This window comes from Talaromyces atroroseus (genome assembly GCF_001907595.1).
Source record: "Talaromyces atroroseus strain IBT 11181 chromosome Unknown scaffold_10, whole genome shotgun sequence".
In the NCBI taxonomy this organism is placed as follows: domain Eukaryota; kingdom Fungi; phylum Ascomycota; class Eurotiomycetes; order Eurotiales; family Trichocomaceae; genus Talaromyces; species Talaromyces atroroseus.
Genome location: NW_017971442.1, coordinates 428,857 through 444,144, shown reverse-complemented (window position 1 = coordinate 444,144; position 15,288 = coordinate 428,857). Strand labels below are relative to the sequence as shown.

The window sequence follows — 15,288 nt, the reverse complement described above, 5'->3', positions numbered from 1 at the left end:
TCTGTAGATTTTCTGGGAACCTGGCACCGGCAATATTCGAGAAAAACTTGTTTATATTCTAAGAAGCATAGCAAATATCTTTATGAGCATGATTCATAATCTCCAGCTGGTCTGGTCGATGCTGGACCCCACCTAGAGTCGCTGACTAATACAGGTTGCTAATCTTCCTGCGCGAAGAAAAATCAAGTTGAACTCTTCTAAGAATATATACACGGAGAGTGAAAGGGGAGCTATTTCTGTGACGAAGTACTCTGCGGAACCATGGATAGCAACTCGCCTAGGGTTTGTCTGACCTGTAAGGCAGGAAAGCGAAAATGTGACAAGGCTTTGCCGGCATGCTCACGCTGTACGAGGTACCAAAGGCAGTCCATTCCCACCAAACGAGCGTGAACTGAACAACTGCTCCAGGTTGCAACTTCGATGTGAATATGAGACACCCATTGGACCAGTGCGCGACGATGCAGCGAGCCGGCTGATTTGGTCTCTAGCTACGAAGTATTCGCACCTAGTATCCGGGATTCGCACAACGTACGCTCTAATGCAGTCTGATGATGAATTCATAGCCACTTACTTTTCCACTGTTCATAAGTGGCTCCCAATTATTGACAGGGATTCCCTAAAGGACTGTGCCGGCGTGCAAGCTCCTGATCCCAACCATCTCTTGCTGCTTATGAGCATGCGCTTAATTTTACAGCGCCCTGACAGCCAACCCGAGCACGGCATGATGGACAATGAACGATATCGCGCCACAAAACAATTTTATCTTAACATGTTTATGGATATAGGCTGTACTCCCTCAACCAAGTTGCTCCAGAGCGGCGTCCTTCTAGCCACTTATGAATATGGACATGGAATGGTTGGTGCGGCCTGCCATACGCTTAGTTTATGTATCTCTGCAAGCATGGCTATGAGTCTGCACCGGTCTAGAGCACCGTCAAGTCTACCTCCAGATCTTTCAATAGAATGGTGTCAGCAGGATGAGATATGTCGTGTCTGGTGGGCGATAGTGATAAGCGACAGGTATGTGTGTGCCTTGCAATTGGACTATATGACTGAGGCCGGATATTGATTTTTTTTTTTTTCACTCTAGGTTGTTTTCTTTATCTTATCCCCCAGGAACGCGTCTACCTTTGACAACGGTGGCAAATGAGGAAGACTTCCTTAAAGATTTGGGAGCTCCTGACGAGAGTAACATCTTACAGGAAAAGGGCGTCTGTTTCTCAGGCAACTTTTATCGTCAGGTGCAGGCCGCCATATTAACTGGACGAGTACTATATTCACTCCACGACACTGAAGTCTTTTCAGACTCAAGTCAGGCTCGGTTCAAATTCCTAGATTACCAGATTCGAAAAGCCATTCAGTTCGCCCTTGAAAAGGAAACCGCACAGATAGACTCCATTTCAGAGGCCCTTGCGCTCAACAGAAGGTAATATAGACAAAATGACTAATTAGAAGTTGTGATGCTGACAGACTTGTCCTCAGTAATTTGCTTCTGCTACATCAGTGGCGATATGATCATTCTGCGCGGACGAGCTACATCCAGGAACGAGCAGAATCGAGAATGGCTATAGACACCATGACTCGAATTATGATTGATACTTGCCGAAGCTTCATGCCGCGAATATATGCCGGTTGGACCAAGTCAAATCATCCACATGGAACCCACTTGGTCTTTCTGGCTGCTTTGCATATAGTGCGTTTACCTCCCGAGGTGGCTAGCCGAGAAGATTTAGATATCTTGAAGGAGATGATGCGTATACAGTCTGGAAGATGGCACATAGCAGGTATATTCGATTCATATTTCTTGTCCTACTATGAGTATCTGACATAGGTATAGCAAAATACCTTGCCGAGATACGAAGCTTTGAGGCTTGTGGTATCCAATCTCTTACCTACGTATGAGTCTTCCTCCCACACCCACTGCTATCTAATAGTGACAACGGCCATTGTGCACACATGCTATGGATTTAAAACGACATGTCCACCCCACCCTGCCAGTTTCCCAGCTGCCAGAAGGGCTCCCTGGACAGACTCTAAGCCGAATTCTTGTGTCTCATGAATACCTGCTTTCGCCCCCAATGGAAGCAGTCCCGATTCAATCATTTGTATAAGACACTGTATGTGGTGCCGATCATACATGAAACGGCCCTGGAGTCGGATGCTCTTGAACATGACCTCGAGATACGGAATTTCAATATTTCCTGGTGTCCCACCCATAATGGCACATCGCCCAAAGGCGCGTAGAGCACCTACCGCAGAAGCTAGAGGCGAATTACCCTGAGCAGCTGGTGGTGAGAAGTCAATATATGCATCTGCCCCATCGGGCTTTGCAGCTGCGGCACGAAGCAGCTCGGTGTTGCGCGCGGGATCGCTAGTGAGCGCCACTGTCCTCAAACGAGTAGTAGAGTGTATGTCCTCAAGTGTCTTTAGGGCTGCAGTGTTTCGACCGGCAGCTACAACGGTAGCACCCATGGCAAGCGCCACAGCGACCGCAGCGCCTCCATAACGGCCAGTCGCTGGAGCCACGATCACGACCTCTCCTGGCTTGACATCAACTTCCGATAGTCCTCCAAAAGGAACAAGACATACCGGCATAAGACACAGATCATGGATGCTATAGCCGAGTTTGTTCAGTAAAAGCTCTTCATTGAGCGGATACAAGTTCTCCAGCGGGAACCTAGCATATTCCGCATAGGTCGCATTCCTCCATTCTCCGTCCATGAGCTTCTGGGCCGCGGGATAGCCACCACCGTGAATCCCATATAGAATAGTGACGGATGGATTGTCTCGGGCTCGAATTGTGATATCGCAGAAGACCAACTGGCCTGGTGTGAGCTGTACAGCATCGGGCCCAACTTCAGACACTCTGCCGATGGCCGTGTTGCCGGGAGTCATAGGGAGCGATAGAGGGTATGGGCGAGAGCCGTCCAGGACTTGGGACATGTAAGGCACCATATCAGCGGCCAAGATGCGCACCACTGCTTGGCCAGCTTTGGCTGTCGGACGAGGGACATCTTCAAGGACGAGTGGCTTGTCGCGGGAATGTAGTACTAAAGCTTTGTGGGTTGCCATGTTCGATTTTCTGTCCCTGTTGTAGACTTTGCACCAAGATGTAGCTTTAATACTTTATAGTGCTTCAATTTGGCATGTCTGGCCACCCCCAGGTATATATATTCCCTTATCCATCGTCCTAGAACTGGATTTACAGTACTAAATCCGTCAATTCCGAGATCATTCACACAGTTAGACAACCTTAGTTATAACCACAAATTAAGTCCGACTCAACGCACACGTTTATGTTTGTAGAGGTGGCGACAGATGCGGCCGCACCTCAACCCTAATAACAGGGAACATGGCTCGGTAGTCTTAATATCTAATAGGACACTGCGGATTCTATAGAAGCGGAGATGAATTTTTTTTTTTAAGTATTTAATATCAAACTTAATCCTCCGCCCGTCTTCTTATGATTATGCAGTCCACGATTCATGTGTCGTGCGGCTGCATGTGCGGCTGCACTGTTCGGTGTTGCATGGACTTTTTCTGTACAGAAATGGCTTGGTTATGTAGTTCAAGGGTCGATATATTGGTAGTTCATATAGAACGACATCTTGCAAATCGAAATGCAAGCATAGTAGCTAAGATGAAGTAACATGCCTGTCTGTTGACCTTGAAATAACTAGGAAGGCTACGTAGGTAGCATAGCAAATGAATGAAACCCATCAGATCACTTACTGACTCATGTTGATCATACACCGTCATTTTGAATTCTGTTAACTTTCTTGACAAGGTCTTTCAGAAATCTCCAAGCGCCGAGTCTCTTGTACGCTTGCATATTCCAGTCGCTTATTTTCTTCGGGAAGAAAGGCACAACATCCAATAAACTAGCATCATGCGCAATGATAACAAATACCTTGGCGGATCCATCTAGGGCCTCCATATTATCAAGCGAATTTCGAGCCTTTTGTAGGTCCACACACCCAAACTCTGGTAGCTGGTAAAAGGGAGTGGTTCGGCAATGCCCAGCTATCGCCGCGCTGGGGTGGATCTTTTCAAAGACTGATGCAGGACAGATAGACGTGGGTTGCAACTTGTGGTCTAGTGGTGATGGACTGATCTCTGTCGGAAGAGGTAGATATTGTGACGGACGATACTCACCCGGATAATGGGCAATATCGCCAGCGAGAAAGATGTAATGATCTTGAGAAGTGCGAGCTAGAGCACTCATATGTTCATGGGCTGTTTCATGTCTCAACATACGCTTCCTGTTCTGAAACGCTTTTATAAAAGAAAAGTGCGACTTACTGTGGCCCTCTGACTGCAAAATATAGAAGCTACCGTCCCCGAAAAAGTCTATGGCCGGAAATCCACCGATATTCAGGCTGTTGGAGAAGTCAAGTTCGATAAGTTCTCGTCCCTTGAATGCTTCGCCGTCAATCAAAGAATCGGGATTCTCAGGATAGCCAGGAAAGGTAATATTGTTCTTCTTAAAACCGGGACCCAGCACAAGGGACGTAGAGGAGGGGAAAAGGGAGGGGTCCCCCGTATGATCAAGATGATGATGGGACCAGATAATTGCATTTATTGATTCTAGGGGAATGCCAGCATCACGTAGCTGATCGGAGACATCATGCTGGACCTCCAATTTAGCCTGAGCGGACTCAATCTGACTATGGACTTGACGCAAATAGAGATCAGCATGTAGGCACACAGAGATACAGACGTAAACACCCACTGGCAGGAGGCTCCTTCTCCCTCCAAGCCTTCATGAGCCCTAGATCAAATAGGACCTTCTTTCCACTTTTCTTGTTCTCGATCAAGAAGCTGTAGCAAGGCATCTCGAGCACGTCATGACCTGGAAGCTGGTTGCTGAGCACATACGCAGTAGGCATTGTTATTCGACCCCCATCAATAATTGAGACGTCCACGGTAGACCCTGTGGGTATGGGAAGGGTTGAGGAAAAGGCCATTGGAAACACGTTTCCACGCTCAGGTTGTCTTTGTGCCTATAGAGACCAATTTTTTTTTTTTTTTTTTTTTTTTTTTTTTTTTTGAATATATCAATTTGTTATGGAACTGCCGAGCTGCACACGGGTAAATGTCCAGAGTGTCGGCAATGCTAATTGATGTTAGAAGTATAGAAATGCAATTCATCTAAGAAAATGCGGTCATCAAGTTAAGCGCCGATCATATCTCTACTGAACACTCATTGAACAATGTCCTGCATGCCAAGTCAAGAAGGTACTGCAAGGAGCCGTTTGGCCATATTTCTAATCCAACAATGTGACAAAAGAAACGCGTGACCTATAAGCCGAGCTCAGGGAATTCCGTGTCGATGGTTACTGGACTAAAAGCCGGTCAATATGCCACTGCAAAGAGAACAGGTGCATTACTCCACCTATAGTCTGATACGGGACGCACCAAATAAGGAGGTCCGACATTCCAGGGTCGAAACTGCCAGGATTCGCTACGCATTTTCATTACCTACTGAGAGTGGCCCTGTTTCGGGAATTGCTTCGATTTCCATATTATATTCCTTTCGGAAGACGCAGTTTCTGAGTCATATGGTACTGACGTATCTGACAGTTGCATATGACGTTAATTACCTAGGTAGTGAATGGGCCAAGACCCTTGCTTCTTAAGAGCCGGAAGAGGCTCCTACGCTACAATGCACGATTTGATCATCATCTTCAGCTTAGGCAGAGCTTTTCATATCTCTCTCACTCACACACACATGTATATATATATATATATGAGAACTAGTATGCATATTGTTGAAATTCCCATTCATAAAGACACATATCAGAGAGGGAAAACGGTCATCGCCGTGGTAGTGAAATCAGTAGCAAGCTTCTAGAGGTATTTACGGGTTGTGTCAACCACATATTTGGCAAATACCTCTGGATAAGAGACAGATGGAAAGTGTGAGCCCGGAAGAGTCTTGATATCAACGCCAAGCTTGGTTGCTGTGATAACATTGTCCATGAAAAGCCCCCTTATTGTCGATACACCAACTGTCCAGTCCAGTGGTCGTTCCTTCAGGTCTTCCAAATTGCCAACCGGCGTAGAAACCGGCAAGGTGACGGGATACCCGCATGCCCAGCGAACACCATTCTTGCGAAGTCGTGCCAGGACCTCATCACCGGATCCCCACTGAAATGCTCGGCGTTGAAAGCCATCAGGTTATTAATGGCCTCTTCATCCCTCTTGGCTAAGGCCAGGAGGTTATCTATGTGGTAGGTAGGCGCCTCGTGAGGCATCGCGTTCCGCACACGGTGCGGATAATCGACCACCAAGGCCAACACGGTCGAGGCACCGGAGCTACAACCCCCAAAATGTCGCAATCTCAATCTTCAAGTGATCCAGCAGGGTGATGACGTATCGAGCTAGCTTCTGGGCTGTGACTTCTCCGGCGGAGCATTGGCAGATCTCGACATCCCGGGCATGTCAAAGGTGGTGACCCTGAAGCCACATGCTGCTATGAGCGAGACTGACTTGTCAAAAAGTTGACACTCGCCCAACCCATCAAGTACGATGACCACATCCGGGCCGAACCCTTCCTACTCGTAATACCAAGTAATACCATCTTGGGTGGTAACGGCAGACTTGGTACGCATAGTGAAACGACAACGACTTCCTTTTCAGGATTTATTGAGGTTGCTTGGCTCGCCAGCGGCCATTTCAGGGGCAGCAGAGCCTTATTTTATGCGCAAACGCTCCGCCGTAAGGGAGGAGTATTCCATGGATTGTCAAGGATGGTCCGATTGTCGATGTTTGCTTTGAGTTCTGCATTCCCCGCGGGCAGCGGAAGTACGGCAGACAGCGGCCCCACCCCTTCAAATTCTCCGCGCGTATTTACCTGCACTCACTATTCATCGTCAATTATCATCGAGCAAATATAAACAATGATTCAGCCCGACAGGCGCGAAACGCACAAAGGTCTTGGGAGCTGTTGGGATTGCAAGCGGAGGAAGGCAAGATGCGTATTCATAGGCTCTGGAAATAAAACGTGCGACGGCTGTCGGCGCCGGGGCACTCTGTGCATCAGCCTGACCCAGGCAGCTCAAGCCAGCCAGACCATCGACTACATCGGGTTACACTCGAGAACACTAGGTCTGCCCTATATTATTCACCGTCCTTAGATCAAATATGCTTTCTTGCCAGTACTGCTCTCTGTCTTGCTTGCATGAATGTCGACAAATATGGACACCATGACGCCTATGTTGCCTCCTTTACTCATCAGCGACAGACCGACCGTTGCATGATGAAGCAAGCACTTGAATGAATGGAGTGCAGGGAGCGCCTCAACTGCGACACTACCTCGGTAAAGATCAAAAGTATTCTTCAGCAGGTTCTTGCCATTGACGCCTTGGCGACAGGTGGAATCAACTATAGTTTCAGTGTCGTAACCAGAGACCCCCGTCACACTGATCAATTCGGTGGCGAGGCTACCGGAGATGGCCGTAACCTTCGAATTAAGATTCCTCCGTACGACACTATCTTGATTGAGCACTGCAATGATGCATGCGCCATTGAAAATATAGCACCTATTTCTTACTTCCATGGGAACCAGCGAAATCTGAATTCAATAGTAGATACAGAAGCTGACACCTTATTTTCTCAGTGAGTATCATATGCCGGATAGCTTTGCAGTTGACGTGGATACCCAAGAATTGGCGCTGTGAAGTGAACGGACGTATTGCCACCACACTTACCATCACTAGGGCCGTGGGAGGGATGTGCCAGACCTTACGGCCATGATTTAGCCTTAGAGAGCCGAGTTCAAAGTGAAATTATCACGGCTTACAGCCACGAATGATGTGACAATTGACGTATAAATGATTTTTGCGGTCCCTCAACTCCGTCCCGACTTTGGCTGCGAGCACGCGGCATTCAGCCTCACCCCAACCTAAGACCTTGCCAATAAAGCCCAGTGAATAGACCTCAATGCCAGCAACCATATGTTCTAGCCAAAATCGACCCATTTCTTTGAGACGAGGATCCTTCGGCCAGGATCCAATGGGTATCTAAGCAATAGTCATTAACATGCCAGTTTTCACAATTGTTGAGTATCAAGGAGATTGTTGGGCAAGGGGTAGAGCGATGTAAAAGGAAGAAAGGCCCCGAAATCTACCTTGATTATGTTTTCTTGTACGTCGACGAAGCCCGCATCGATTAATCTTTGTTTATGCGTGGGCGCTAGATTGATGTCTTTGCCAAATTTCTGCGCTGCCTCCACACATTTGCTTTGAAACTGAATGGTGTATTCACAACGAGCCATGCTATCGTCGTCTGCCGTTATCCATGATTGTGGTTCGTGTAACTCAAGCCAACCACCAGGTTTTAAATGCGTATAGGCTTGCCGGACAAACTTATCCCAATCGCCGATACTGCCACCTATCACTCGGGTATGGATCAGGTCAAACGAATCATCAGGATCATATATCCACTCCGTCTCTGCATCTTCAATATAGAATTGAACATTGGGCGGCACCCATCCAGGTTGTATGGGACTCAAATCGGTACCGATGACCTGGGCGGAAGGGTACTCATCGGCAACGTCGATAGCCCAGAGACCAGTTCCCGTTCCAACGTCGAAGATCCTCTGGGGATCATGAAGTGGAGAGATGAATAGCCGACCATCAAGGGCAAGCAAAAATACGTGGTGGAGCATATCGAGGCGTTCTTGCTCCATTTCGTCATTGGGAAGTAGGTATGCGCCTTTTTTATATGCGTGATATCGTCGTCCATTGGAGTACTCATAGTCTCGAATAGACGAGAGAATTGACGTGCTCGTCGTTGACTCGGACTCCGAGCCAAACGCAGAGTCCTTGTCGTCACTGGTATTGGTGTTGGTATCGACTTCAATCGCCTGTGACTGTGTAAAGAGCGAGCCGGAGCTTTCATCGTTTACTGCTGCAGGAGCCAACTCCTCCTCGTGGTCGGGATGATCGGCCATTTGTTGCATCTTACTGGACGTTGTATACTTGTTGTAGACCAATTTAATGCTCACCACTATGAATAGTAAATTTCTAAATAACCGTGGAAGATATACTCCGCGCCAGGACAGCAGTCTTAGTTATTAACTTTAACGAAAGACACAGATGTTTAGTCACGAGTCGGGCCCCACCTTAGTTAACTAGGTTTTCAGCTAACAAAATAGTCATTACTAGTATGCTCCGCACGTATACATCGCTTATTTGAGGCTATCCCAAGTTGAATACAGCACCGTACATAATCATTTAAACAAGCTCAGCTCGATCCGTTGAGATTCAGACGAAAGCTTGTTGTTGCCAAATGAGAAATAGTGAATTCCTTATTAGACTGCACGAAGTACTATATGGATCCGTGCAATGCGATTACGTACATACTTCGCCGGCCTCACGGAACCAGCGGATGTTGGAGCAAACATGCCCAATTAGCAGTCAGCAATTCCTTCGATCCTTTTAAGTTTTTGGCCCACATTTCGTCAATTTTGTAGCGCTAGACAGGGGGGCACAGACACCTGCCGAGAAAAACCTCCACTATAGTGCAAATCCCAACCTGTGATTAGTCCAACGCCGGATAAGGACACGGCCTGTATCCGTCTACCCGCAGCGAAGTTTGTAGATTTAATTGGCTACTTGTATGCCCCACATTGGTTCTGCAGACTGTGCACCACGGAAATTCTTCAGTCCACTTCATACTACGTAGTTAACTACGGAGTACGTCAGTACATAGAGTTTCGCATATCACCTCACTGTGGGTTGTAGGCTGAAGCCGGCACGGGTAGGTCACAACCATAATATATACCTTATTAAAGCTAGGAATATAGTATGGATGGAGGAGGGTCAAGCGCAAGCCCAGGGGGCCAAGGCAACTATCGCTGAGGTATTGTAATGGTAATCCATTTGCGAGACGATTCGAATCGTCTTCGTTCGCCTGTTTTTTTTTCCCCTCGAAGTTGTAGGGTCTTTTGACTATTGCATTGAAAATTCACCGTCATGGTGAAACTAGAAATGATCGATCTTGTTGAAAGGACCTCGATCCTTGTGCTATTGTCTGCAGCCATTTTGGCGTGCCCGCTGTACCTTGTCGTCTTATCGGTGTATCGTCTATATTTGAGCCCAATAGCACATATTCCAGGTCCGAAACTGGCCGCCCTGACAAGATGGTATGAGGCCTACTATGAAATCATACTGAGTGGACAGTATTCTTTCCACATCGATAAATTGCATGGCATATATGGTAGATTTTTTCTTCTGCCCCGGTTTATGTGTCGTAAACAACATGTAACCATTCTGGTGAAAAGGTCCCATTATCCGAATTGCGCCCGATGAAATCCACATCCGCGATCCCGAATTCTATGATGAACTGTACGCCAAAAACATGCAGGTTGAGAAGCCTGGGTGGGATGTCAAATTTGGGAGTCCGTCGTCTGTGTTCACGACTGTCGATGCTGTCGTGCATCGAAGGCGACGCGCGGCTCTGAATCCAATGTTAGAATTCTTTGTCTTTTTCTATTTGACTGAATCTGCATCATATTGACAGAAAAAGGTTCTCTCGCCGCTCCATCCTCACTCTGGAGCATCTCATTCAGCAACGCACTGAGCTGCTATGCAAAAGAATTGCCGAGTTCAGAATAACCAAACAACCCCTCTCGATGACGGAGATGTTGCCCGCCTTCACCGGTGATATCATCATGCAATACGCCTTTGGTTTTAGCTATAATCAGCTCGAATCGCCCACATTTGAGTCCTTCCATGAGGCATTCATGGCGATTGGGAGCTCAGCGCACGTTGCGTCGTTCTTCCCATGGTTAATTGCGGTACAACTTCCTGTCCTAAACTGACTTTCTGTGCAATCGTGGGACTGACATAATGAAAGGTGATGAACTTATTACCTGATAAAATGATAGAAAAAGCCCAGCCAGGCATGATGTGCTTACTTCGCCTGAAACGCGTATGTCCTGGGTTTCTTTATTCCTTCGAAGGGTGTTGAATCCGATTTATTCCGGGAATCAAAGGGAATCTAATGTTACTACTTTACAGGATCAATGGTCTATCATAGGCCGCGCAATCGAGAATCAGCGCAAGGTAAACACGGAAGAGGAAATAGAGTCCAAGGCCAAGACAAATGTGTTTCGTGAGATACTCTCTTCAGTAAATCTCACTGCAAGTGACAAAGCACAACAACGCCTTGCTGATGAGGCCAATATCCTTGTCGCAGCCGGCGTGGAAACGACTGCCTTTGCTCTCTGTGTCGGCGTCTTCCACATTGTCAGCACACCAAGCATCTACAAGCGACTTAAGAAAGAGTTACAAGACGCCTTTCCCGACGGCGATAGCACAATTCCCTCGTTACTTGAGCTGGAGAAGCTCCCTTATTTGAAAGCATGCATACAGGAGTCTCTCCGCCTCTCCTACGGAGTGTCTGCGCGTAACCCACGTCAACATCCCAACCGTGACTTGCGGTATAGGAATCAATATATAATTCCCAAAGGGACCAAGGTTAGCATGACCATTGTAGATGTGCATCATGACGAGACCATATACCCGGACTCCTATCGCTTCGAACCAGAACGGTGGCTTGGTGAGCCCAAGGCCCCCGATGGCCGGCCCCTGGATCATTATTTAGTGGCTTTTGGGAGGGGAACTAGGTTATGTTTGGGAATGAAGTAAGTCGTTTCGTTCAAAATAGCACCTCCTTGTACAATTCTGTGATTTCAGAATAGCACTGACTGATGCAACGAATGGATAGTCTCGCTTGGGCGGAGCTTTTCTTTGCCATGGGAATGATGTTCCGACGATTCGATTACGAGCTGTACCAAACAGATGAAAGTGACGTGCGTTATAAGTACGACTTCTTCACGCCACGTGTGAAATTAGACAGCAAAGGAGTCAGGGTCTCGGTAATTTGAGTGTGTTTTGAAGCGTTATGTAGATCCACAACGCTGCCTATGTCATTCATTACCAATCAATATTCATATGCACATAAATTTATTAATGCGATAACCCGAATGTTCCAGGTTTAATTCATTAGATAGAGATTCTACGGTATTTACCAAAGGATATGGAAACGGTGAGACGCTGACCATCAGAGCCCTATGGCCTGGCCCTGCAACTCTGTAGAGAATGCTTCTTACCAGTCATCGATTTCTCCCAAGACATACATGTTGAGGAAATGAATAGCGTCGTCCATTCTCGTTGGCGAGTGGAACCAGTGCCATCCCCTCGAATATTCTTTCATGATAACATCCGCACCGTATCCATCTAGCACATTCTTCAGCTCTCTGCCTTTCTGGACCAAAACCAACGGATCATCGACGCAATGCTCAAGCAATATGGGAGTATTACGAATGACACCATCGTCATCTAAAACGCCTTCAAGACCGAGTACACTACGTGTCTTGGGAAGCGTCCTCCCGGAAATGGACACCGACAGGAGAATCCCATGAATGCAGCAAGCTTACCGCCCTGCGCAGGTGAGATGTTTAGGTTAAGCAGCGTGTGTACACCTGTGGCTGCACCCATACTGGTACCCGCCAGGATGATTCGATCCCACCGTCCGTCTAATTGGACAGCCTCGCTCGTGATATCGTCGATGACGGGCACGACTTCCTTGAGCCCCACAGCCTGGAGCTCCTCTTGTTCGGCAAAGTTTTGTACGTTCCAGACGTCGAACCACTGTGGTAAAATGTCGGGAGAACTGGCGCATCTGCGCATTGGGGCTTGGGGAATACCCAGCGGAAGGAAGAAGAGGCGTTGATCAGCGTTCTGCCCCGCGAATCGCACGAGTAATTCAGCATGGAGGCGAAGTTTTGTGCACGGTCGCCGCGGCCATGCAGGAAGACCACGGTATGCGCGTGTGGCGCAGAGGGGGTATGATGGTAGACCATGTCAAGCTTTGTTATGGAGGGAAATCTACATAAATCACAGTAAAGTAACTATCCATGGATTGCTGACACCCTGCTGCCCTTAGGATGACACCCCCCCCCCACACACACACCCGTCGGGTGGGGCCGCGTGGCTTCAGCCGTGCCGTAGCGGGGCTGTTTGAACTCTGGGTTGAATGGCAAACCAGGCAGATAGTCCTAAAGAAGTATTCAATTCAGATTCAGTTATTTCAAATGAATTATCTCTGTTTGCGGGCTAAAAATATTGACTAACATTAAATTGTCTAGTCAGTACGGGTTGGAGCCTAGAAATTCTTTGCATGACAGTTTGCATCTAAGAACAGAATATTGGAGGACAGATTACGTTGACTGGAGACACTTAACTCCCGGTGTCTTTGAGTAACGGTGTCTTTCTAATCTGCAGGGAAGCTTTATGACAGAAATCTTGCTGCATATATTGTGTCGCGTCTCCAAAGATCGTAGCCCAAATTTCTCTCCTTCCTCGTAACTACGGGTGGGTCTAAACATGCCAAACTTGGGAGAGTCAACTTAAAGAAAATGTAAGAGCAAACTAGAATGAGAAAACCATATGCAGCAATCTCGTTACAAAAGAGTGAGACCCAACGGTGGAAATACCCTATTCAGCACACAGTGCACAAGTAAATCTGTGGGATATATGGGTGACTGAATTCCGAAATGACTACCGGATTAGACTTGTAACGCAACTCGCTCTACTTTTTTAAATTCCTTGGCACGACCTTTGGCCGTGTCCGTGAAATGTACTAACAAGAGTGCAAGCAAAGCGAGGAGATGAATGACGGTTTCTGTTGGCACGAGTTGCCAACTTACTCAAGTCCGGCGCGATGCTGCTACACTTGCGATTTACCCCCCAGAATGGTGAACAGAGAGGGTCTGATCTTTTCCGAGTTCTTTCATGCCCCTCATATAATTCTTCGTCCTTCAAACAATCTGCCGAGATTTGATATCGGACCAAGAGAAAAATATGTGTACTGGTGTTAGTTATTAGGGGATAATCCGTTCGCTCGCCGCACCCCAGCCCTTGACTCTGGGTACTCTCATTTACTCTGTCCTTCATCCAGCTCTATACACTAATATCTTTTGAAGGCTAATCACAAAATTTGAGCGGCTATCATGGAACTTCATTTGTCCTTGGTAACTCAGTGGCAATCGCACTGCTTTTACCAGCCCTCGGCAGCTTGGCCGACCTAGGTCATGGAAATCATTAGACATCACTATATGGAAAAAATAATAATAAAGGAATTCACCACCGCAGCATATTGGAAGTGGTCCCAGAGAACATTCATCACCCAGTCACATTTCTATCCTCATCTAAGAACCAAGGCGTTTCGAGACCGTAATCTCGCCCGTGACATCAAAGGCAAATACTTGCAACCATGTGCTAAGATCGCAGGTGGCATTCATAGCGGCAAACTTGACTTCAATCTGTTCAAAGAGAAGCCGGATTGTGCTATCGACGAATGGCTCAAACCCGACCAGGTTGGTCATGCTGCAAATACTTGCAATTGGCTGGCTCAAACGACGGTTGGTATTTTCGTTTTGTGTTGCGAATAGCATAGTTGGAGTGCAAATGTGGGCTGCTCACCGAAATGAAAGCATTTTCGGAGAGGATGTCGATAAGTGGCGTGCGGAGCGCTGGCTGATGGACGAGCCTAAGCATTTGGCCATGGAGAAGGCCCTACTTACGGCATATGCTTCTTTTTTAGACAAATTAAACCAAGTGACCTTGAAAACATCACTGACTTTAGATTTGTCTAGCTTGGTGCTGGTAACCGCACATGTTTGCTCTGGTGGAGATTTACAAGCTTCTTCCAAGCTTCCTACAGCGGTACAAGGTATTTATTCCCATCACACCCCCTCTATACACGATCGAGTCAGCACATAGCTTACACGCACGCAGCTCGAGCTGGCCAAGGACGAATGGATCTTGGAGAGCGCTTGGGATTGTACACCAGCGCGATTTCCTGGTACACTTGTCGAAGTGAGAGAAGTTTAAGGAATAAAGGGTCCTATAATGTGCTTCTGAATAGAAGCTGGTGATTAGTCTTCTATGTGTGAGAAAAGGGTTGTCTGTAAAAGGAAAGCAATGCAAGTTAAAAGAAGTGTGAATGAGTAGAAGGGGAGAACCCTAAGTTTGTAGATGATTCGTTCATTATATACACTACCAGGAAAGAGCTAGTACTTATGCGTCAAATTTAAACATGACTGCATTCCCCCAAATGAAAGACCTAGAAGTCAATAGATATACCGAAAGTTGTAATGTTCGCTTTCAGCTTTCACGGTTTTGAAGTACATAAATTACAAACGCCTCCATCGATGATCTGCGTGTGTTCCAAAAGTATGCCTTCTAGCTCTGCTGGAGCAACCTGAGCCTCCCT

The 15,288-nt window shown here is 47.1% G+C and overlaps 6 protein-coding genes across 6 annotated transcripts; 2 read left to right on the top strand and 4 right to left on the bottom strand.

Annotated features, from left to right (window-relative positions):
- Positions 1–261: 261 nt before the first annotated feature.
- On the top strand, positions 262–1,430 carry UA08_06951 (hypothetical protein; the record flags this gene model as incomplete). The annotated part of the gene is made up of 4 exons (XM_020262274.1): positions 262–295; positions 325–346; positions 409–1,020; positions 1,091–1,430. 4 exons carry the CDS (start codon positions 262–264, stop codon positions 1,428–1,430), a joined length of 1,008 nt encoding a protein of 335 aa, XP_020117720.1.
- A 529-nt stretch (positions 1,431–1,959) lies between these two features.
- On the bottom strand, positions 1,960–3,072 carry UA08_06950 (hypothetical protein; the record flags this gene model as incomplete). The annotated part of the gene is made up of 1 exon (XM_020262273.1): positions 1,960–3,072. One exon carries the CDS (start codon positions 3,070–3,072, stop codon positions 1,960–1,962), a length of 1,113 nt encoding a protein of 370 aa, XP_020117717.1.
- Positions 3,073–3,745: 673 nt separating this feature from the next.
- UA08_06949 (hypothetical protein) lies at positions 3,746–4,967 on the bottom strand (the record flags this gene model as incomplete). Its single annotated transcript, XM_020262272.1, has 3 exons — positions 3,746–4,236; positions 4,303–4,674; positions 4,733–4,967. The coding sequence occupies 3 exons, from the start codon at positions 4,965–4,967 to the stop codon at positions 3,746–3,748; spliced, it is 1,098 nt and encodes a 365-aa protein (XP_020117718.1).
- Positions 4,968–7,135: 2,168 nt separating this feature from the next.
- On the bottom strand, positions 7,136–8,956 carry UA08_06948 (hypothetical protein; the record flags this gene model as incomplete). Its single annotated transcript, XM_020262270.1, has 5 exons — positions 7,136–7,509; positions 7,556–7,576; positions 7,713–7,745; positions 7,805–8,024; positions 8,132–8,956. 5 exons carry the CDS (start codon positions 8,954–8,956, stop codon positions 7,136–7,138), a joined length of 1,473 nt encoding a protein of 490 aa, XP_020117795.1.
- Positions 8,957–9,980: 1,024 nt separating this feature from the next.
- On the top strand, positions 9,981–11,896 carry UA08_06947 (hypothetical protein; the record flags this gene model as incomplete). Its single annotated transcript, XM_020262269.1, has 5 exons — positions 9,981–10,224; positions 10,289–10,475; positions 10,528–10,804; positions 11,028–11,653; positions 11,737–11,896. The coding sequence occupies 5 exons, from the start codon at positions 9,981–9,983 to the stop codon at positions 11,894–11,896; spliced, it is 1,494 nt and encodes a 497-aa protein (XP_020117796.1).
- A 221-nt stretch (positions 11,897–12,117) lies between these two features.
- Positions 12,118–12,701, bottom strand: UA08_06946 (hypothetical protein; the record flags this gene model as incomplete). Its single annotated transcript, XM_020262268.1, has 2 exons — positions 12,118–12,350; positions 12,449–12,701. 2 exons carry the CDS (start codon positions 12,699–12,701, stop codon positions 12,118–12,120), a joined length of 486 nt encoding a protein of 161 aa, XP_020117789.1.
- Between the last annotated feature and the right edge of the window lie 2,587 nt (positions 12,702–15,288).